The sequence below is a fragment of the Epinephelus moara genome, chromosome 24, assembly GCF_006386435.1.
Source record: "Epinephelus moara isolate mb chromosome 24, YSFRI_EMoa_1.0, whole genome shotgun sequence".
Taxonomy (NCBI): domain Eukaryota; kingdom Metazoa; phylum Chordata; class Actinopteri; order Perciformes; family Serranidae; genus Epinephelus; species Epinephelus moara.
The window spans coordinates 33,444,974-33,468,391 of NC_065529.1; the positions used below are offsets into that span (position 1 = coordinate 33,444,974).

The 23,418-nt window shown below is 41.3% G+C and overlaps 1 protein-coding gene across 2 annotated transcripts; it reads left to right on the forward strand.

The window, feature by feature from the left end:
* Positions 1 to 1,319: 1,319 nt before the first annotated feature.
* igsf8 (immunoglobulin superfamily, member 8) lies at positions 1,320 to 22,527 on the forward strand. 2 transcript variants are annotated; one of them, XM_050036954.1, is made up of 8 exons: positions 1,320 to 1,459; positions 1,650 to 1,809; positions 5,686 to 6,066; positions 8,664 to 9,125; positions 12,732 to 12,910; positions 14,094 to 14,346; positions 15,519 to 15,965; positions 19,006 to 22,527. In XM_050036954.1, exons 2-8 carry the CDS (start codon positions 1,755 to 1,757, stop codon positions 19,131 to 19,133), a joined length of 1,905 nt encoding a protein of 634 aa, XP_049892911.1. In that variant the 5' UTR covers positions 1,320 to 1,459; positions 1,650 to 1,754; the 3' UTR covers positions 19,134 to 22,527. The 2 variants fall into 2 exon arrangements, with proteins under 2 accessions (XP_049892911.1, XP_049892912.1); XM_050036955.1 differs by having other exon boundaries at positions 1,327 to 1,459; positions 1,584 to 1,809.
* The last annotated feature ends 891 nt before the right edge of the window (positions 22,528 to 23,418 follow it).

Sequence of the window (23,418 nt, forward strand, 5' to 3'; positions counted from 1 at the left end):
GCCTCATTAGTAATACTCCTCAGGTGTGCCTTGTGATGGTCACCGCTCTAAAATGTGCAGTTTGATCACACATCACAATGCAACAGATGTTGCAGATTTTTAGGGAGCAGTGCCCTGATTGCTGAATGTTCACCAGATTGTTGCCCATAAACCTAATGTTCATTTCATTACCATAAGCCATCTCTGATGTTGTTTAACAGAATATGGCAGTATGTACATTTGGCTACACAATCGTAGACCATTTGTAACGACACCAAATCAAGACCTCCACATTCAGCATCTTCACCAGCAAGATCATCTGAGACCAGCCACCCGCACAGCTGATGCAACAGTTGGTTTGCACAGCTGAAGAATTTCTGCACAAACACTTGCACAGTCTTCCAGGTGAAGACGCTGGATGTGGAGGTCCTAGGGTGGCCCACTTGACCAATTGGATGTACTGCCAGATTCTTGGAAAATACATTGGACACGGCTTATGGTAGTGAAATGAACATTCAGTTCACGGACAACAGCTGTGGTGGACATTCCTGCAATCAGTCTGCATGCCACTGGCACTGCTCCCTCAAAACATCTGTGGCATTGTGTTGTGTGTCCAAACTGCACATTTTAGGGTAGGCTTTTATTGTGACCATCCAAAGGCACACCTGTGTTGTGATCATGTTGTGTTTAATCAGCATTTTGATATGCAACACCTGTTGGTGGATGGATTATATTGCAAAGTGCTCACTGAGAAGGATTTAAACAAATTTGGGGACAAAATTTGAGAGAACTTAGCCTTTTGAGTGCACAGAAAAAGTCCTAAATATCCTAAATCAAAACTAAAAGTTTTGCTTTTACATTTTTGTTCAGTTGCATCTGTTTTCTGCAGAGAAAGGACTCCCACTTTTGATACAGTATTTTAAGTACATTTTGCTGGAAATACTTGTGCACTTTTGCTTAAGTTGGCTTTTTAATGCTTGAGTTAAACTTGCAATGAAGTATTTTAAGCTTGTTATGTTGGTATGTTTACTTTGGTAAAGAATCTGAGGACTTATTGTCAACAACATGGCAGTTATAAATCATTAACCCACCTGACAAGGCCATACAAACAGGGTCAGACTGTATGTTTTGCCGTGGCGCCCTCTTGTGGTTCAACGCTGCTGTTTCAACCTCTTTCCAACACTCTATTATCATTGGTTCAAAATGTCACCGTCGCTGTCTTAACCAATGGCACCAGTTTAATTCGTCCCTTGGGGCCTTTTTTGCATGCATGCTCCTCCCTGTTTTGTTAGTAACCACTCCTCCTCCTCCACCACACACACCCCCCTCCCCACACACACCAACCCCCTGTGATGCCAACCCCTCCATGGCTGGGCTGGACGGCGTGTCTGTCGAGGCGGTATAATCTAAAACCAAACCGGGCTATTATTATTATGGAGCAGACGGGGTGTTGACGGAGATGCGACGGTGCATGATAAAGGTGATTAAATTTGCAGCTCTGCACGTTGTCTCCACATCCACTGATATTCCTCCGCCTTGTAGTTAGCTGATGGCGCTAACTCTCTCCTCTCTGTGTGCATCGGTGTATGGCTCCACTGTTGCAGGTTATCATTTCTTTTTCCTTCACAAGATCATCCCATCATGTGTGTCGTTTTGATTTCTGAACACAGTTGGTCTGCAACGGCGGGATGAAGCATGATCGGCGATAAACGCGCAGGGGAACACGGAGAGAGAAATCTGAGTCAACATAATCCATCTGGACATCGGGGGGGAAGATGAGGACCATGATGGCTTCGATGAAAACAGCATTATTCGTTTTTCTACAATGGGGTGAGTGCAGCCAGTGCAGTGTTTGCTCTGCACACAAAACCGCCTCGCCATCTGTCACTAGGAGGTACATTTGTATGATTGTGTGCCGAGCAATCAGACTATTAATTTAAATACCATTTGTAGCATGTAGCTTTAGTTTTATGATTTGGCCTACTGTTATTTTCTGCCTGTGGATGCCTGTTATTTTATTACCTCATACTCAAATACAGAGGTGATTAACTCCACTATCAAACACAAAAATCACTTGCCTGCTATTTGATGAATGTGGAGATGGTTGTGTCTGAGAAACAGGTGTGTTTGGTCAAAAAATGAGTTCCTGGTGGCATCCAGGAAGTCCCAAGCAAAGGTATTCCCATCAGTAGAACACAATTGAATTTACACAATGGTAAACATATGGTACTGATAGCAACCACACAGAAACACTAGTTTTGCCCTTTATGTTTTATTGTCAGAGCATGGTCTTGTTGTAACTGCTCAGGGTATTTCTCTTTTTGTGTTACTTCCCCAAAAGCAAATTCCCATCAGCTACAATGGCAATAATGTGTTGTATCTTGAATACTGACATTAAAGCTAAGAAAGATGCTGAAAAAGGTCAGCTGCACTTAACCGTAAGTGATGCTTTTTCCTTCTGAAGATGCTCTTTGCAAAGGGAAAATATGACGAGATAACCAAAGAAATCCAAGGTGCTTAGGGGTTAAAATAAGACTTTATTTTAGGGTAAGAATAAGCCACAAAACCCAGACAAGCAGAAGTACATAAAGCTGAAATGCATGAATATGTCTGCCCATCAGGACTTCTTCTGTTTTCAACTTTTCACTTCTCATAACACTTCAGAAATAAGGAGAATTCATCAGATTGAATGACACAGTCTTTATCTCCCTTCTCACAGTATTATTAATTATAAGAATCTTATCTGATAACCAAATAGACAGGGCTCCTTGCATCTCTTGATAAGAAAACTGGGGCTCCCCCCGCGCTGCACAACGTCTAATCCAGACGGTATTGAGCATGGTCACGAGCCGCGGTGTCCCCCAGCCCTATCAGTCCGAGCCCAATGTTAATTAGGACTTGATCCGCTTAAGCCTTCCACTAGTCTCCCATGTCATTATCTATGGGCGTGTTGTTATCAGGCCGTGGCGCGGCCTGTGAGAAAGCTCCAGTTGTTTTAGAGGTCTGACACACACATACACGCAGACAGGCGGGGAGTGCCAGAACACACCCATCTAGTATTTCTAGTTGATCAGGTAGTTTTATCAGTTTTAGGTGAGGGTTAAAGGGTGTGTGTATGTGAGGTGGTGATCAGCCTTTGTTCAGTGTCAGTTTGTGGGCGTATGTTTGTTGACTGTTATGTCGGGTTACTCGGGGTTCATGTACATTTTGAGAAGATGAGTTAATTTCTCAGCTTTTGGCCCCACCTGTAAACTTCAATCACTTGGTCGACAACTGTCTTTAATGATGTGCACCCTTCTTATCAAACATTATTTTACGATCAGGTTATTGAGGAGATTATCTATCTGACCTTTGGCTTAACATCCACTCTTGTCAGTAAATATCTAACAAAATCAGTCTTAACTTAAGTGAGCTATTAAGGTTTTCTAACTCCATATTGAAACAGCACCAAATTCTGCAAGGCCCCCATTGCAATGCAAGGAATTTTATGTATTTATGCAAATTAATCACATTTTTGAGGGCTTAAGGTTCTCAAAAAATTCACAAAACTTTCCACACACATCAGAACTGGTGAAAAAATGTGATATTTTATAGGTGTCATCATCAGTTGTTACTAAATGGCTCAGTAGCGCCCCCAACAAAACTAACCATAACCATGGTGAAGCATCAAATTTCTATTTTTTGCCACAAGACAGGAAGTAGTTTGTTACTCCACTATATATGGTCAAATCTGGTCTAAACTTCGTCCCAGCCTGAAGACGTCTACAGGCTCATATTGAGTCACAGTCATGGCACCGTGTACTGACAACTACGGAGGTCAGCCTAATGTGACAAACATAATGTGATTTTCATGAAATTTGCATGCTGTGGTCTACACATGACATACAGCAACGTGACATATAATGAGTGTGTGTTCTCTAGTGCCAAATAATGGACACAGGAAGTGGTACACAATTTGCGATATGTTATTTCTAGCACAACACACTCCAAGAAGTAAACTTGTTAGTCGTGCGTGCAGTGTCCGACTGTCAAGGGAATGCACAGTTGCAGCGACTGGCATCCCATCAGCACCCTGGATGTGCGGGAAGGTGCGAGGCCCGTCCATTACTGCTTGCAACCTCAGCGTTTTATTGAGTTTCAATTATCTTGCACCATGTTTTTATTTGGCATGCTGATACTCTCCTCTAATGTGACTAGTCCACAGTAAATACAGCTTCTTTGTCAGGTTTCTATTTTCTAAATTTGGGTGGAAAGAGAGCACTGCTACATGGTATGCACTTACTCTTAGTTTAGCCATCTGAATTGGTATCGGGAGAGAAAAAGATGCATTCCTAGTTTTTACTGTACACAGCCTCCATGGTTTGTTGTACAGCTCCTCTTAAATTCTTCTTGATTGAAATGGTCATTATTGTAATCTTAGTTGTCTTACCTTCATGTTAGCATTTGGCTTGTTTCTCAGTTGGTTAAAATGACCTGGAAGAATGGTCCTGCTGATGCAAAAAAAACAAAAGTGTGAATTGAAACTATTAAAGGATAATACAAATCTCTAAAGAAATACAGTCTGTGGAGTCAGTCACAAAACATGCTTGATGACGTCTCACTCCTCCCAGCTTCCCTCTTTTAAAGGAGGAAATATTACTTTACGTAAGTCCCCTCACCATGGGAGAATAGTAATGGCATGAGAAGTTTCAGTGCCTGTGGCTGAAAGAAGGTTCAGTATTTAAATAGCCGAGCTCAGTCTGTGTCTGTAACTATTTCAGAGGGGTTCCAGGGGAAGTGGTGTATGCTGCCAGACAATGAGATTCAGTGAGATACAACTACACTTCAACCTGGAAGCTGGAAGCCCCCGAGGCGCTCGTACTGAATATATGCATGAATATTTTACTCATAACCAGAAAATGTCCCATGTTACCAGGTTCCTCTTAAACAGCGAGGTGGATAGAGAACATTTTATTTTTCCCTCTTGGCCCGAGTGAAGTCTCTTTCACTCAGTGAGGTGTGACTTGCAGTTTGGAGATATCAAATTTAGCACATTCCAACACAATGCACCCAGTGACCTTCAGCTTTTGCTACTTCGAGCGCTGAAAAATTACATTTGTGCAACTCAATAACAACATCTGAATAAATATAACAACACAGCTGCTCACAGTAACACTTTGGGATATTAAAATTAGCATGAATCACCATTTTCTGACATTTTATAGAAAGATTAATGGATTATTTGTGAAAATTAATTGGCATTTTAATCAGCAATTCAAAATAATTGTTATTTATAGCACTACAGTTTTAATGCCAGTGAGCTGCAGCCAGTTTCAATAAATCTTACTGAAACTGTAGCACTCTTTGTACAAACTAGTCTTATTCAGTATTTTAGTGAATCGTTCCTTTAAATTACCCAAACATGCTCATATTATGAGCTAAAAAGCCCACTGAGATGATTGTAATTCATTTCTTAAATGTTTCATTGTATTCAGAGGAAGCTGGCCCAGCCTCAACTCTAGTGTTTTTTCTCCCAAGCTATTTAAAATATTGATTCCCTGTTAGTCAGTCATCAGCTCAGAATATTGATCGGTGAGTCCATGTACCAAACATGCTGTGAGGCAAGACTGTGACAGACAGAAATTGAAAGCGTTTCCGTTTCCAATCTCTCCCGCTTGTTTGTCACCGTCTTTCACACTCTTTGCTGTCTCCATTTTTCTTTCGCAGTGCTCCAGTACGCCGTGTGTCGCGACGTAACCCTTCCCATCGGGACCCTCTACCGTGTTGCAGGGTTCCCCCTCTCCCTGCCCTGTGCTGTATCAGGGTACGAAGGCCCACGCACGCAGCACTTTGAGTGGTTCCTGTACAGGGATGATGCTGCTGGGAGGCAGATGGGAGTGGTGTCCACCAGGGACAAGGGCTTCCCTTATGCCCCGTTCCAGCCCCGGGTGAGGAACGGGGAGGTGAGGGTGGAGAGGGACTCGGGAGACAAGGTCCGGCTGGTGATCCAGAGGCTCCGGGCTGAAGACCAGGGGACGTATGAGTGCTACACACCCAGCACGGACAGCACCTACCAGGGAAACTACAGCGGGAAAGTGACTGTAAAAGGTAAGAGATATACAGTATGTATTTAACAGTTTTGAAAATAAGTAAATCAGAGAACATCACCAACATTAAACAAAAGGAGGGGCCTCACTGAGATTAGACAGACAGCAGCAGCACCACCACATGTAACATATAACAGAGTTTACAACATAAAAACATAACATAGATTAATGAAGTAATCAGGGTCTAATAATACAGATGAGATCAGAAGGATAAAGTAACTGTAAGAATATTAAAGTACCACACAAAATATGAAGACAGAGATGCAATGAATATGTTAAAATCCATGAAATAGAAGAGTGCAGTGCATGAATAAAACATAACCCTGATGATTGGAATATATCCTAGAAGTCTGACTGAGTACAATTATCTTGAAACACAGCAAGATCAGCCTCCAGCCTCTCTCTGTTTTTGATTTTTTTTTTTCTTATTTTAAGCCACTAACTTTGGTACAGATGGTGTGACAGTATTGTAATTTACCAGATAATGTGCCTGTCGCAAAGAGTATTGAAACATGTCAATTATCAAATGCTGCCCTTGAATTTCTGGTCAGATTTGTAATCTTGTTTACTTATTCTTTGATGAGACAGTTCCTGAGTAGAATTTAAATTTTGCAACTGTTATTCTGGTGTATTATTTGAGTTCTTGTGTGGCTGCTTGTGCTTAAACAACATTGAACGTCTGAGATCACTTGCTTCTTTTGTTGATTGCAAAAAGGGTTTTGTAGAAATATAATGGTACAATAATATATATCTTTAAGTAAGACATTGGAAAGAAGGGTTTCAGTTGTGGTACTAAAACCCTTGTTTTATATCACCAACTACTACTACAAATATGGATGTGCCGATATATCAGTACTGGCCGTTATTTGCCCTCACTGCCATTGACCTATTGGCAAATAAGTTGACATCCACCGATGGCAGTGACCAACGTTTTTCTGTTTTGCCACATCAGTTTTGCACAGCCTTAAAAGCAGGGCGCGAAAGTAACGGTATCCTTTTGTCCCAGTGACAATAAAAAATATGTTTGGTATGAAAAGACATCTTCCCTGGCACACCTTCAGGACTAAAGGACATAGGAAAGTCACTGTCACATGTCCAGGAACACGCCCCATTTTTTCCCTGATAATGCTACTTTGTGAACAACGAATCCATGTCGACATCGGCAGAAGGAGAGCTAGTTACCTTAACTAACAGCTAAGGGAGGTTGCATCTAGTTAAATTATGATGATTATGATTTATTCAGTCGAAATTAGTTTTTGGTGGGGCGTCGGTGGCTTAGTGGTGGAGCGGGCGCCCCATGTGCAGGGCTGTTGCCGCGGCGGCCCGGGTTCGAGTCCGGCCTGTGGCCCTTTGCTGCATGTCATCCCCTCTCTCTCTGTCCCCCTTTCACACTTGGCTGTCCTATCCAATAAAGGCAAAAATGCCCAAAAACATATCTTTAAAAAAAAAAAAAAAAAAGTTTTTGGTGAAGGTAAATTATAACGTTCTCATGATGTGTGTAAGTGTAATCTGGTAAAAGTTAGTTTTTGGCAGGAAACTTGAATCTATACGGCTGTTTAAAGGAGAAATTTATTGCCTTTTTTTACAGCAATATAAAACAGATATTATATAGAGGAAAATAATATTTATGATATATGGTAAAAAGGCTTTTTAAGCATTTGAAAAAAAACACTGTTTTTCATGTGAAAGAAGGTTGTTGAATTTGTGCTCATTCAAAGATAGTGTAATGTACAGCTGAATGACAGCTCAGTTATTGTTTTATAAGGAAGATTTCTTTGTGTCCCTGGCACAAAAGGGGGCATAAACAACAACAAAAACAAAATAAATTACAACAAAAAACAATCAGTTTCTTCTAATGGCTAAATTGTTACTTTAAATATCGGATTCAATCCAGCTGCTGCATCCCTGACTGCAAGATTTCACATGATACCCAGCCCGAGCACCAACTAGATGACAGTCATAGTTAGTTATGACGTATAGTGGAAACCAGCAGACCAAATTCCAGATCTGTTATGGGGGTTGAGGGTTACTGTATGAGACGATTTTATCAGAAAGTATGCACTGCATCAGCCAGATGGATGACATTTATTAATCATACTATGTGTTTAACTTGGTGCGTGATGACATTCCTCATGTGTAAGCAGTTATTTATACTTACCATCTGGAGTTTTCTTTTATACTGTTTCTCTTTCATTCTACAAAGATCCGTCTGCTGAAGCTATCCAAAATATTTTGGCAATTTTAGACCATCCACGTAGTTACCAATTCTGTTTCTTTTCATCGTCTTCTTTGTGCAGCACAAAGTTTATGTTTGTAGCATGCTGGGTGTTAGTTTTGCAGCTGAAGTGTGTTATCTTCATAATAGCCAGCTAATCCTCCTTTCTTTGGCAAAGCCAGTGCCCGAAGCTAAGGGTGGTAAACGGCTTGCAGTCTCAGCAACCCAATTTCATGATTCGCTTTAGTTTTCTAAACATGGAAACGTCTAAGCAGCAAGCAGGCAATAGAAATTAAATTTAGCATATTTTCTCCTCCCATCTGGCTCCTGTAGCCTCCTGTTGTAATGTAATTGTCTGTCTGTGTCTGTTTGTACACCCGCAGTGATCCCTGACACACTCCAAATCAGCTATACCCGCTCCCTCACCAGTCAGCCCGTGCCAGAGGGAGCCGAATTAACGCTGACATGCTCTGCCGGCATCCAATCGGAGCAGCTCACCCATCTGTCCATCACGTTTGGGAAGCGTAGTGGCGGAGAGGGTATGGGGAGCGGAGTGGGAGGGGAGGTCAGCACCGTTAGAGAGATTATCTCCATTGACAAGCTGCTGGGGGTCGTCCCCGGACATTTGTACAAGAAGCGGTACGATAGCGGCGAGATCACGCTGGAGAAGAGGAACGGGGAGGCCGGACTGGATGTGTACGTGATGAAAATGAAAGCAGTGCAGCCAGACGACTCAGGCTCGTATTTCTGTGAGGCCGCGCAGTGGATTCTGGACCCTGATCGATCATGGCAGAAGATTGCACAGAGGACGCTGGATATTGGCAACTTGACTGTTCAACAACTAGGTCAGTGTAACTGAGAAACTGTGCCAGTATTTGTAGTGACATTTGCTAAAAATATGTCAGCATGTGGCAGTGATCATACTGCAGCAAGAATATTGCACAATAATTCTGTTCAGCGATCATTGTTCAAACAACAGACGTTTAAAAGATGATGTGGTTAGTAATAAAATCTTGCAGCAAACTGAGGGAATAAGATATAAAATAAAATAGGCTGCTCCAGTTACAGAACGAACCAGAGACAATAAAAGCAAAAGTTTGGTTTCTACTTGTCAGTTCAAGAGTCTTAATTCTCTCTCAGCTGGCCTGGACTTGTGGTGCTGTTGAGTACATTGGACTCTTTCCAGATTTAAGGCTCTGGATGTTTGTGTTACTCACAGCTTAACTGAATGTCGAGCTTGCTGGCTGGCTGACTGAGCAGTTTACTGACTGGATAGATAGGGGGGCTGATTAAACACGTAACTGGAATCACATCTGTAGTCAGCTTGTTGCCTTGTTTGTTGGCTGACTAAGTGTTGAGCTTTCCGATTAGCTGCCTGGATGGCTGGGTTTTTCCTCCCTTACTGAGTGGATGGATCAACATCTTACTATCAGGGCTGCATCTAACGTTTTTTTCTTGTTATCGACATATCTGTTGATTAATTAATTAATCCTGTGGTCCATAAAGCGGTGAAAGATGTCCATCACAATATCTTAAGGCAGTTGCACCTGAACACACTGCAAAGACTAGAGAAAATGGCCAACTAGCACCCATGTTCTGCGCCTGAGTAAGGGGAAATAACTCTCCATTCCAACAGGCAGTGGAAACAGGAAAACGAACAGGACCGATTGAAGATGCTAGTTAGCCAGTTAACACTTTAACAACACAACCCGATGTTGAAAGAAGAAAGGATATTAACTGCGCCCTAGTAAACAATAGCGTAAACATTTACGTACCATTTCTGCTAAAGAGCTCAATGGAAAAAAAAAAAGTTTGTTTTAATCCCACACCCCTTTGACTTTAGCTGTTTGTTTTCTTCCCTCAATTTCCATTTCTCTTCTTCTGCACTGAGTTTAACTGCCAATCAGAGTGATTTCTCTCACCACCAGACTCTGCCAGCTCCAATGCCAATTCAGTATGCTAAATTGGCTGGAAAAAAAGCAGACTACTGCCAACAGTGCAGGACATGTGGCAAAAACTAGGGCAAGAGACACTCACTGATGGCCCAACATCACCTGACAGCCAGCTGTTGGCTTGGTTCATCAGGGCCCTTAGAGCCCGGGGTAGGCATGGGACGAAATACAATTTTAGCGCCAATTACGATATGAAAACATTCACAATAAGTGTTTAAGTGTTTGTTTCTTAAAGGTCTGATGTTTAGGATTTAGGAGGCTATATTGGCAAAAATATATTATATCCATAACTTCGGTTTCATTTGTTTATCATCAACTGAAACTAAGAATCGTTGTGTTTGTTACCTTAGAATGAGCTGTTTATATCTATATACAGAGCAGCTCCTCTTCCATGGAGTCTGCCATGTTGTTCTACAGTAGTTAGAAAGGGCCATTTCTATTTTCACATTGGCCCTCGTATTCTCCTACACACTTGATACACAGGTGAGATTTCAGTCGGTTGCAATCTGCAACCTCACTGCTAGATGCTACTAAATCCTACACACTAGACCCTTAACAAAATGTAAGGTTAAATGATTCCAGTTTGTTTTAGAGCCATTTTAAGAGTTTTAAGCATATTTTAATGATTATTGGGATGATAGTGTGAATCGCAATTAGTTTTAGCAGGATACTCATGACGTGAAATTTTCACATTGTCCCATGTGTAGCCTAAGGTGACTTTATCAAGTGTCTTCTTTTACTATACTATAATGTATGACTAAGGAAAGGCGGCAACTTCTCACATTTTAGAACCTGAAACTATTGAAGTACCACTCAGTATGTGTTCAGGATGTCTCCTGTCACAGCGCCTGACTGACAGGCCTGATGCTCAGCTCCCTTGCCGATTATCCAGCTGGATTTGATGGGTTGATAGCTGCCTGGCCGAGCAGCTGAATGACTGTCTGCTGCCCCGTCGCTTGGCTCAATTTAAATTCTAAAGAGCTTGTGTAGATCTAAAGGATTAAGTCATCTTTCCTCCCACCTTGGCCTCTTATATCCCACAAAGAGGATGACTATCTTACTGTCAGAGTGATGTGTCCATTACTGTCAGGACAGCTCTACCTTGCTCTTTAAACACTTTTTGTTTTTGTTTTTTTGTTTTTTTTTGTTTTTTTGGTAACACTTTGGATAGGGAGTTAACCTGATATATATTCTCGATGTGTTTGCTCATAGGAAAAAGTTAAATATTGAATTATTCAAACCATAAGTGTTCTTTTTTTATGAACCTTTGGTGCTGGGTAGAGACACAGACAGCCTCTTAGTACTAAGAAACTATGTATTGGGAGTTAAAAGTTATGTAGGTCATATTTTTTCTCTTAAACAATAAAACTGAAGCTGAAGTTAAAGCATTGAATCTCATCAATGCATGCATTGTTTTTTCCCCGACACTCACTGACAAGCACTATTTAGTGCTGTCTTTTCTGGCCTCTGTTGTCTGACTAATACAAGAGTCTGACGCGTCTTCTTTTGTTTACATAAATAATGTATCTATTATTGAGCAGATCTGTGTTTAGGGAAGTGCTTAAATGAGGTTTCGCTCAAACACAATGGACCACTGTATTTATCTTCCAGTTATACGAGGGTTATTAGTACCTCCAATATGAAACCTCTTCAAGACATTAATCAAAGTTGCCGCTATGCGTTATTTGTGTCTCTGAATACGACACAGTAATCGAGCAATTAATAGGAAATTGCAGTATAAATTCACTGTTACTGCAAAGCTGAGTGCACCTCAGGTTATAAAATACTAGACTGATGAATATGATTGTGGCGTTTTAGTCGATAACAGCTGCAGTAGTTCAAATGAGTAACACATCTTTTAATAGGTGGCTATTTGTATAGGACACAGGTTTGGCACATGTATGCACTGATATTTACGATACAGCAAGCATGTAATGGTCCCAAACCTGTTTGACTGGTGACAACTTAAAACAAATAAATGTTTACTCTTGTGTGTAAAGGCCTGAATTTCCAGTAACTTGCATGACAAAAAAGAAAGATTACAGAAAAGCCTGACATTATCTATGTAGCAGAAATATGTTCTTTTCCTCTTCTCTGTTTGTTTAATCATCACAGTAGCCCTCAGATTTGTTTTACGACTCTTCTTAGGGGTCACTGATGTGGAAAATCGAATCCAGTATACAGAAAATATAATTATTCTAATCCCTTTCTTATTGTGTTCCATTTTGTTATACACTATAATCATCATTGTGTGATGCTCAAGGCCATTTTGCTAATTTTTGCTTTCTGGTTGAGGTGGTAATCCATTTTATCCTGATCATTAAATATGTAACATACCAGAGAGGCCACTCTCGCTTTCCCACAGAGATGATACAGTATATTGCTTCCTGGGAAGATTTTTACTGTCACAGTCTAAGTGCTTGTCTGAGGTCCTCCATCACAGAGGACTTCCTGTCTTTTCACTTTTACTTAGCTGTCTTTATCTTTTCCATTCACCAGCGGAGTCTCTGAGTATTACATCCTCACCCAGAGGGGAGGTGACCCTGCAGGTCGGTTCCCCTCTCATCCTGACCTGTGAGGTGTTGGGGCTGCCATCTGAAGTGAGCTCCGGCCTTCTGGTTCAGTGGATGAAGAGGGGATCAGTAAGCAGTGATGTCGCTGGGAGCGGAGGAGTCGAGGTGCTTATTCTCATTTTGTGGACTTATTTGAACTAATGTGGTTTGCTGTTTGCAGGTTATAGCTTAGTGTAGGGCTGTGTGTTGGCAAGAGTCTGGAGATATGATACATATCAGGGGTTATGATTCAAGTAGGGATATCAGTTTTGCTTGATTTTGCTTTTGATAGCCCAACATTGCAAAATGCAAATTGACCTTTCTTCTTAGTTCACTGCTCAGTTGACCTAGTGTGAGCTTTAGCACTGCACTTCAGAGTGCTATCAAATTAGAGGTGGTGAAATTTTGTGAAGTTTTGTGATGTAAATCTTTTGTCTTTAATATTTTTCTGTTAGCTTTGACATGTATAAGTAATATAACATCTCTTGTTTACTTTAAAAACCATTCAAACATAAATTATGTACTTTAGCAATATGAATTATAGACTGTAATGTGCCTTGTGCTTCCTCCTTGCCTCACAGTCAGCCATGCTTGTAGAAAAAAAGGGGCATGGCAGTCAATTTTACATGATGTGGAACATTGTGATTGCCTTACAGACATCCCATTAAATAAATTTGCATTTTGCTGGCTCAGGTGACAGTAATCAAAGAATTAAGACATCCAAAAAAAGTAATGTCCATTGGAATGGGTGGGGGATCTAAACGGGGTAATTGACAGCATATTAATGACATGGTCCACACCAGACAGATGTTCTGGAAATTGTGTTTAGAGTTTTGAAAATGTGACCACAAATTGGACAAAAGGATGTAAGTGATTATAAAAAGTGTAAATAATAAATAATGCTAATGATAAAGATTAATTATCAGTCAACTTAATTGCAGGCGTGGATGGGTGATCCATCACAGTCACCCTTAACCCTAATTTATTTTCTGTCAAAGTGACATTGATGTTGCACGTTCATTGAGCTGAAATTCCAGATGGGTTTGAAATATTTTCAGGTGTGGTGCATTAAGTGCTGGAGGTAGAGTTCTGATAAATGACACTTGAGAGCTGGCTCTCAAACAGCAGCAGCAGCCAGAAATTGACATTATGGTTTTCATGACATTAGCGTTTGATGGACATCATGGCATGCTTTAGGGAACAGTCTGCAATAATATAAAGAATTCACAGCTTCTAGTAAATTGCGGAGAATAAATCACATATCAATGTTCAGTCTAACACATACTGACACACTGTATTTAACATTAAGGTGGAGGTGGCCCGGTTGAGCCCGAACGGCATTGTGAGCTGGGGGGATGACCTCAGCCGAGCCAGCGGCGGCTCTCTAGAGAAAGTGGCGGAGGGGAAGTACTCTCTGAAGCTGTTCTCAGCCCGGCCCTTAGACTCAGGGGTGTATCGGTGTGTGGTGAGTGTGTACGCTGGAAGAAGTAACCCTGGCCCTTCAACTCCTGCAACAATCACCCAGAGGTCAGAGGGAGTCACCGTGAACCTCAAGAGCAAAGGTGAGAAGCGCTACTCATGTGTCTTGTTGCACTATAAAACATCAAAGTAAGTGGTAACATCTATTTTTTAGAAATAATTTACCAAATGCCTGTCTCATTAAAGTCATGCAGATGAGGATAGAAAAACCAACAATGCTAATATTTTGATGCTTCACTGTCTGTTAGCTAGTTGTCACTGTACCCTGTATGACATGGGGAGGTGCAGATTCAACAAAAGCCAAACATTTAATCACAGTTTTGCAGCATGGCTGAAACTGGTGTAAGCCTTGCATACTGGGCTTGTTGTATTTTTCTGCATAAAGTTTTTCAAACTCGGCACAATGGGAATCAGTGCAGTGGAATCCCACATGCAGAGTGAGAAACATAAAATCCCTCAAAAAGACTCTCCAACAAACCCCTGCTATTTTCCAGTTCTGCTTTAACCTCATCTGCACCACAAGACAAAAAGAGTCATGTTTTATGTTACAATAAACATTTGGACAAAATTGTCCCCAACCCTCAGAAATTGCTCTGGTTCTCCCCCCAATTAGTTATTGTTAAATTGGTCTTAAATTTTATTCCGAGTGTCATAAAAAAAATTGTAAATCTAAAGCTGTAGGAATCCCGCACAGCCTTCATTTCTATTAGTGATTCCCCTTTCTTTCCATTGTTGATTACAGTTCTGCTGTGTATTGGTTTGGTGTGAGAAATGATTTAAAAGTATGAATTCATGCAGTGCCTCAGTGGCCCAGTCTGGAGGTCTGGGCTGTGAGCCATTTGGCCGCAATGGGGCTGAGTTCAAATGGCTCCAGCTTTACAAATCTGTCTTAAAGTTTTAAGTAAATTCATAAAACTTTGTGTATTTTCTGAGAAATGGTTTTAATGAAAACAAAACATCAGGGATAAATAATAAGTTAGTTTAGTATTCCAGTGCTCAGCGGTAGGCTGCCAAAGCTGAAATCTGTGGTTTCGGTGGTTTCATGTTGATCAGAAAAGCATGTTAGCTAAACTTCAGTGAACTCAGGTCACCTTATTAGGATGATTGTTAAAAAAATAAAAATAAAATGGAAACATCTGCTTCATCACACATGAAAATCATGCATTTGAGTTTTGTTTTTAAACTGACAGTCACACACCGTATGTTCAGTTTACCCTCTATAAACTGTTCTTTGAATGACCACTTCCTTCCACAGATGTGCTCGTTGCAGCTGTGGCTCAGCTCCCCCGGGGCCCTCTGTTAAAAAGAGGCAGCACCATCACACTGATCTGCAACGCCACCGTGACAACCACAGGTCCCGCCCAGGCCCAGGTGCAGTGGCTGCGGTGGCCAATCCCTGAACGAGTTATCAAGAAGGATGAGAGCCCAGCGTCTGATGTTCCCCCTGTGGAGGAGAAGCCCACACTGGTAGCCGTCCTCATGTACGATGGTGTCGCAAAGACCTACACCAACGGAAGTGAGATAAGCATCGACCGCCTGTCAGCTGGCAGCTACAGACTGAGGGTTCACTCGGCTACAATGGATGATCAGGGCATGTATGCCTGTCATGCCCAGGCGTGGGGTCAGGACCCGCATGGAGGCTGGTACAACACGGGCGCCAAAGCGGAGTCAAACACGGTGACAGTTTACCTGTACGCCAGAGGTAAGAGTCTCCCTGGGTTTGTTTTACTGTAATAATCATAGTGATTGTGTACAGATTACAAAAAGACTTTTGTCGCAGTTTTGCTGAGAGTACGGCTCTTCTTCACACTCACAGTTAAACACGTTCACCTCTTAAAGCTCCAGATTTATCCTGCTGGTCCGGGAATTTATACGGTGACCTTCGATCACTAGCCTGAGGGTAGCCTGTGTAAACGTCAAGAGTAAATATCAAACATTTACTCTTGACCTTGAGAAGTGTCTGTACATTTTAAGTAGATTGATTCTTCTCTACATCCTTCCCTAGCAGATCACGTGTTTTTACGCCTGAAATATGAACACAGTGTGTACACTTTATGGCAACCATGACACTGGATATTAACATGCATCGTTGGTGATTGGACCACAAGTGGACAGCTCTAAATACAGAATGTGAATGTTCCCAGTGCGTCCTCAGTGGGTCTTGGGATCCAATTTAGAGGTGTTCTGGGCTACATATGGCCACAATTTTTTCAGCAGTGTGTACGCTAATGTGTCCTGGGCCCCACTGAAGGACCGCCTACTCAACTAACATCCTCTGTGTGTGTTACTTTCCGAGAGAGGTGATCCATTACAGCTTGTACGATGATGGAATGATTTCCTTTGTGTTGTTGGAGGGGCAATGATGGGAATATGAGAGCCATCTATTACTCCCCCGCATTGGGGGAACTTCCATCTCCCCTCAAAGTCATCCCCAGTATCCCGCAGTCTGTCCTCTTGAGGCCTACTAATAAATTGGTGCTGAAGTGTGCATATAGCATACAGGATAGCATAGCAATACCACCACCAGTTAAAAACCACTGTGCATTTGTCTTTGCAAATGGAAATGGTGTAAGTGTTTACTCGCTTATAGAGCGGGAAAGTGAAGAGACGCATTCTAATGCCAGATGTATGTTAATACCAGGTGCAAATGTTGCCTATGTGACTTGTTCCTGTTCTATGTAGCAATAATTTAATTTCATTGCTCTTAACATAATTGATTCAGTTTTGTGAAACATTGCTTGTAAGGAGGGCTGCAGTTAATGATTATTTTCATTATCAACTGATCCTCTGATTACTTTCTTAATGATCATTTTATCTTTGAACTGTCAAGAATGACTTGAATTGACCATTAGGATTTTCCAGACCCCAAGGTGGCATTTAAATGTCTTGTGTTGTCCAACCAATACTCCAATTTACTCAGTTTACTCAGTAAAGCAATTTATTACATTTGAAAAGCTGAAACCAGACAACTTTCAGCATTTTAATTTGTAAAAGGACATAAACAATTCATCATTTATCAGAAAAGTTGCAGATCAATTTCCTACGACCAATTAATTGACTAACTGTTTCAGCTTCTGCATGTTTTTCAAAGTCAGTGTACATCAGCATTTTCAAGGAAACGTGTGGCTGAAACAAATCTTGGATGGAAATTGTGTGGACTTGCGCAGGAGTCTGCTAGAGGAGATTAAACACGAGTCGTGCTGTGTGTTTATCTGCTACATCTGGAGGTTGTTTGGGTGAAATGATCTTCAGTGCATCTTTGGTAGATTTGTATTTTATGCATTTTAGTCCCATCCAGTTACAGTCTAAATATCCAGAATATATTTGTATAAAACATATATATATATATATATATATATATATAAAATATTTGTCAGAACGACAGAGGTATAACCAGCACAGAGCACATAATCATCATTACACTAATCATGGGTTGGCTCCGGCAGCAAAGTTAGTTGTTGACCTTCTTTCTGTTCTACATGTGGATCTGGATGAGTGAATCACCAGAGCAAACGGTGCTTTTAGTTTATCCAGCAGGACAGTCCATTAACTTGCTTTTCATCAATATGTGTGCTGCTGCCTGAATGTTTAAAGTACTACATAAAAAGTCATTATCTGTATTGTTTTGAAGCAAGGAGACACTTTTTTCCTATTTGTGGCTAACTTATTCTTAACGGCAGATATTGTCAGTTTTCAGAATTCATGTCTTCCGTATTTGTGCTAGTTTGCTGAATGTTTATGGATATGGACGAAATGCAGCAGCAACAAAGGAAGTCATGGGGACAGTGTAGAGCAGTTAGAGCGATATACAATCGTAGGACATGTTGAAGACATTTTAAGATAGTGGAATAGAACTAATTGGTAATATACAGGGCCCAGGAACGCAGCTCAGCCTTCCTTCTAGTTTTCCCAGTGGCCACTCGTGGTATTGCAGCAAAAAATCCCCTGCGGCTCAAAGAGCTTTTTCCTGGCAGACCACCATTGTAAAAGAGACGTCTGTAATAGTGTTGTCGAGACATCTCAAACTGCAATCAAGGTCAATTATGACTCTTTCTATTATGACTTTTGGATCCATGGAGGTTTCATAATGGTAAAGTTTACCTCAAGCTGAGAAAAGTGATTGTAAAACCTGTGACATCATCACAATGTAAAGTCTGTGAGCCGAGCCGGAACTTGCAGACATGGCCAGCTGGAGAAACACTACTGCACATATTCAGTTGGCCACATATGGTGGAAGTTAACCTGGAAGGTAGAAACTTTCTTTAGCGCATGCACCAGACGAGCCATTCCTCTGGACTTATTGGTGCCATCTTGGGGTCCAGTATCCAGGTATTATACATCTGTAGTAATACAGTGAAAAAGATCTTCATCCAGATGTTACAATGTTTTTAATATCCTCAGAGACTACCGCCATCTCTGACAGTGCCTCCATTTAAAGGTAGAATATTACCATCTCCTCCACTGTCTCCATATTTGTTGTCAGAAGCCTTTGACTCCGCCCTCTAGTGCCTTTCATTGGCTGTATCTATGTTATCATAAAGGATGCATGGAAGTATGAGGGCAGTGATGGTTTGTTTGAGGTGAAAGTTTGAAATAAACATATCTATTTTTGTACATAAAGTGAGTATAAATGACCCTCTAATGCACTGTACTCGACAGTTCCCCATCTGAAAGTGCATTATAACACAATTTAAATACAGATGTTAGTTTACATCCTTCTCTCTCATTTCTTCTCCCCCCAGCTGCTGACCTCCTCCTCATCCCTTTGGTTGTCGGAGTCTCCTCCGCCTTGTTTGTGGGCATCGTCATCATCGCAACAGTAACCTGTTGCTTCATGAAGCGACTGGCGAGGCAGCGGGCTCAAAAATAGGTGTCCACTCTCGACACGTCTGAAATCTGAATGTTCGTGAAGAGGCCCAAATGAGGTGATGCACAGAACACGATGGATGAGAAATAACCTTTAGATGAAAATTAAGTGAAAAGTGACTGCCACCCTGTTAGATGATTTTCCGTGTTTTTGACCTACCTGTTTAACAATCAATGCCAAAATTTTCTGTTTTATATTCTCTTGTATTTTTTATATCCAGACCCTCTCTGAACATATTTTAGTGATTGCTACAGCACGCACCAGTAGGCGTAATAATCTAGATTTTTAAAGCCACCATCTAATGACCCCTCTCCACTTCTCAGGTGGGCCAGGACTCACAATTTTTTGTAGCTAAACCCACCTTTTTAGCGATCCTTTTGCCCCAGCTTATTCTGTTTCAAATGCAAATGGGTAAAAAATGCATAAGATACGCAATATTTTTGTGACAAGGTGAAAAGTAAAGAAGGTACTGCAGGTTTGTTTTGAGTCTCTCAGATGTGAGCTGCTGTAAAAGTATTGTTTCTACAGAGAAAGCCAAGATCACCTCCCCCTCAGAAGTCATAGTTTGTTACGAGTATGAAGGTACTAAATGGTTCTCAGCCTGTCGGATGTTTTGTATGATGCTGGATGTGGATCATCCTCCATTTAGAAATGGCTCTATTTTCACACAAAGAGTATTCAGTGTTTTCACAAATCGTTGATACTGTTCCAGCTGTTGCTTCCCTCAAACTGCATGTTTTTCTTTTTGTTCCAAAAACACGTCTAAATGTCTGTGCATGGTTAAGCCTCTAACACTGCCACACTGACAGTCACATGAATGCTGATGGGAGCAGTTCAGCCTCCAGAAACTCAATAGGAGCAGGGACCTTCCACCGCCTGCAGCCCAGCTCCGCTCTGCATGTAAACAAAGTCTCTGTCTGTTACTTAATAAGGAAGACGGCTGGCTGGGGGCTTTCTGATGCCAAGACCAATTGTGTACCGTTTCTTAAATACAAGCATTCCTAGCCTGTGATGCTTTTGCGCTGAAGTGAGTTTTCTATACGGACTTGTATAGATTTGACAAAAGAGAAATGGAAGAGACATCCATTATGCACTGAGCTAAAAATATGTAAATATTGTACGGAGTTTAGCTGTTTTATTTTTATTAATGTGAGTGAGACTATGCTGTCTTTGGCAAAGCACCTGTGTTTAACATTCTGCAGCAGTCTGTTCTGCTCTTTTGAAGCACTTGGACACAAATGGGACTGGGACCAAAGCCCCTCTGTATCCTTCTGTTACTTGATTTTCTTCCAGCTGAAAAGTCACTTCTTTGCTGTACTTGAGTGAATACTTTTGAGTGTTTTTTGTTTCTTTTCTGTGTGATTAATGCCTCCATCGCTCTTGTGACTGAGACAGAAAAACAGTACTGTGAAAAAGAATCCACTATTTGTTACACAGTAACACAAAAACCACTGTTTCACACTGTTTAGGTTACTTGTCCCCGAGGTGAAAATCACAGAAGCAGCGCGGTCATATGACCTGATAGTTAAGTGAAGTCTCACTATCGCCGTCGTCATCATGTGGTTCAGGCCACACATTTTTGCAGCCAAGGCTTATTATGAATATAGCCCCTGCTGCTAGCCCGCAGAAATCTGTTGGACAGATTTACTGTGCCTGCGCACTTATAATGAGTGAAATCCATCCTCCTCTTCCTGTCCAAAGTATCACTTAAGAAAAGTGGTCATGCGAGCGTGCCCGCATTGTGTGATCACTTTAAGTTAGATACATGTTCATGGAAAGGAGGAAGAACATAAAATCTCTTGTTATCCAGCTCGTGGCTCTCATGAATTTATTTCAGGTCATTTTTTCCTGCTTGTCTAAATTTGTTTGCACTGAGCTATACTTTACAGTCTCAGTCTGTCTTTACCGTCTGTCTGTCTGGTGGGTTTTCTGATGTGAGAGTCCCTCTGAATCTGCCTGTCCTCCCTAACCTGTGCGCTCTAAACCCCCCGATTATAAATGTCGTTCACGAACATTAGCGAATAAAATCACAGCTCTGCTTGCTTCCTGAGCCACTTTGTTCCAGATCAACTACTCAAAGCTGATTTGTTCCCCCACATACCCACCCACCACATGATTACATACTTGCACACATACACAGACAGATGCACGTGAACACACAGCAGCAGCCGTGGCAGCAGCAGCAGCAGCACAGTGCTGGCTGGCTGGTATTCCAGATGAAAATAAGTGAGTATCTGCGTGTTCATCTCTAATCCCTGTTTATGGCTGCAGTTTGTGTCCTGCTGCCCTCCCCCCTCCCGCTCTCAGTGTGTTACAGATTCAGTGTGGCTCGCATTCGATTCATTTCAATCTCTATGCCCTGAGAAATACAGCCAGCTGTATAAAGTGTAGCACATAGCGTGCAATGTGTGAAAGCTGCTGTCTTAAAGGGACAGTTCACCCCCAAAATCAAAAATACATATCTTTCCTTTTTCCTGTAGCACTATTTATCAGTCTAGATTGTTAAGGTGTGAGTTGCAGAGTGTATCGAGATAGATGGCACTCAGCTTGTGGTGCTCAAAGCGCCAAGAAAATACATTTGAAAAACTCAACAGCAATGTCTCTTTCCAGAAATCATGACCCTGGTTACTCAAGATAATCCACAGACCTTGTTGTGAGCAGTTTCACATAGGAACCATTTTCTCTTTTACCAAACTACACCCGCCCACTGCATCACTGTGCAGACAGAAGCTTGCATCCTCTGCTAGCTTTTCTAGCACTACTGAGTTAGCTAACGTTACAGCTCAGCTTAGGGAGACGGCATTGCGCTGTCACAAGCACAAGCTTCTCTGCCATGAGCAGATGCTTGCTTCCTTCTGAGGGGTGATATGGTTGGCGGGTGTAGTTTGGTAGAAAGAAAATAGTTCCTACATGAAACTGCTCACAACAAGGTCTGTGGATTATCTTTAGTAACCGGGCCAGGATCTCTGGAAAGAGACATTGCTGTTGAGTTTTTCAAATGTATTTTTTTAGCCCTGTAAGCTCCACAAGCCGAGTGAAATCTAGTACCATTATATTGGAGAGAAGGCAGACATCTCTATGGCCGATATCTCCAACACTCTGCAGCTCATACCAAAACAACCTAGATTAATAAACTGTACTGGAGGTTAAGAGTATGTATTTTTTATTTTGGGGTGAACTGTCCCTTAAGTTGTGCTTCTGTTTGAGACTATATTAAACCCTTTCCATGAAGGTGTTACGTTTTGTTCAAACTGTTTACTCATGCTTTAATACCACTGTTCCTGACCGCATCATGCTGCCATTGAAATAAAGGCGGGTTATTGCTCAGTTTGTTTCTTATGGTGCTTTGGCGAACCTGCCAGTTGATAAACCAATAAACCACTCTGGATTCATTTTGTCACTTTGATTTTATTTATGCCTTTATTTTCTGCTGCAATGACAAAAGTCTGCTCTCAGCACAGAACCAGGAAATGTTCATATCGGAGGCCGCAGGAGACAGCTGAGGTATTATTGCAGGACATTCTGCGTGGAAGGAAATAATCCAATCTGTCTGAAAAAGTGTTCATGAGCTAGCTGTGCATATTTTCCATCCATATAGTATGAAAAAAACAAAACCTATCTTGTGGTTGCTGCAGTTTCCAAGCGAGGAGCAGCCAAGCAGGGATTTGTATTACAGCTCAAGTAAACTCTCAGCACTTTGGGATGCAGTTATAGAGGTAAACAGGCAGAACATTTGTTTTATATTGGTACAGAATAAGATGCACTCATGCATTCCAAATAATAGCGTAATTATGTAATTATGAGGTCTAAATGAATATATTTTACATGGCTATTGCTTGGTTTAGAAATTCTTGATGAAACACAGACAAATACACTGGTTTAAACTGCACTTTCACTCAGAGCCACACTCTTGGAGCCTTGTATCGTAGATAGAGAAAGCCTGATGGTTGAACATAAATCTGGATGCATTTATACAGCCTGCAAAACACGTTCAATATCTCATATGACAGCTTTCATTTAATTCATTTACAGTGTAATTGATCCATTTATCATGTCCTTCAGAGTGCATCACAGCTGCAGACTCGATTAACAAATGAAATTATCTCCCTTAGTACCCATCAGTATACTGACCAAACACTTTTCAATCTGTTGCTGGATCATTACGCTCCATTTGCAAAGCTAAATTAAAGCTGCAATGATCAATATTTTTTGTATCAACAATGGATGAAATGGCTGTGCAAAGTTAAAGGGGTCACTCTTAGTACAGCCCAGTCGCCAAAAGAAAATG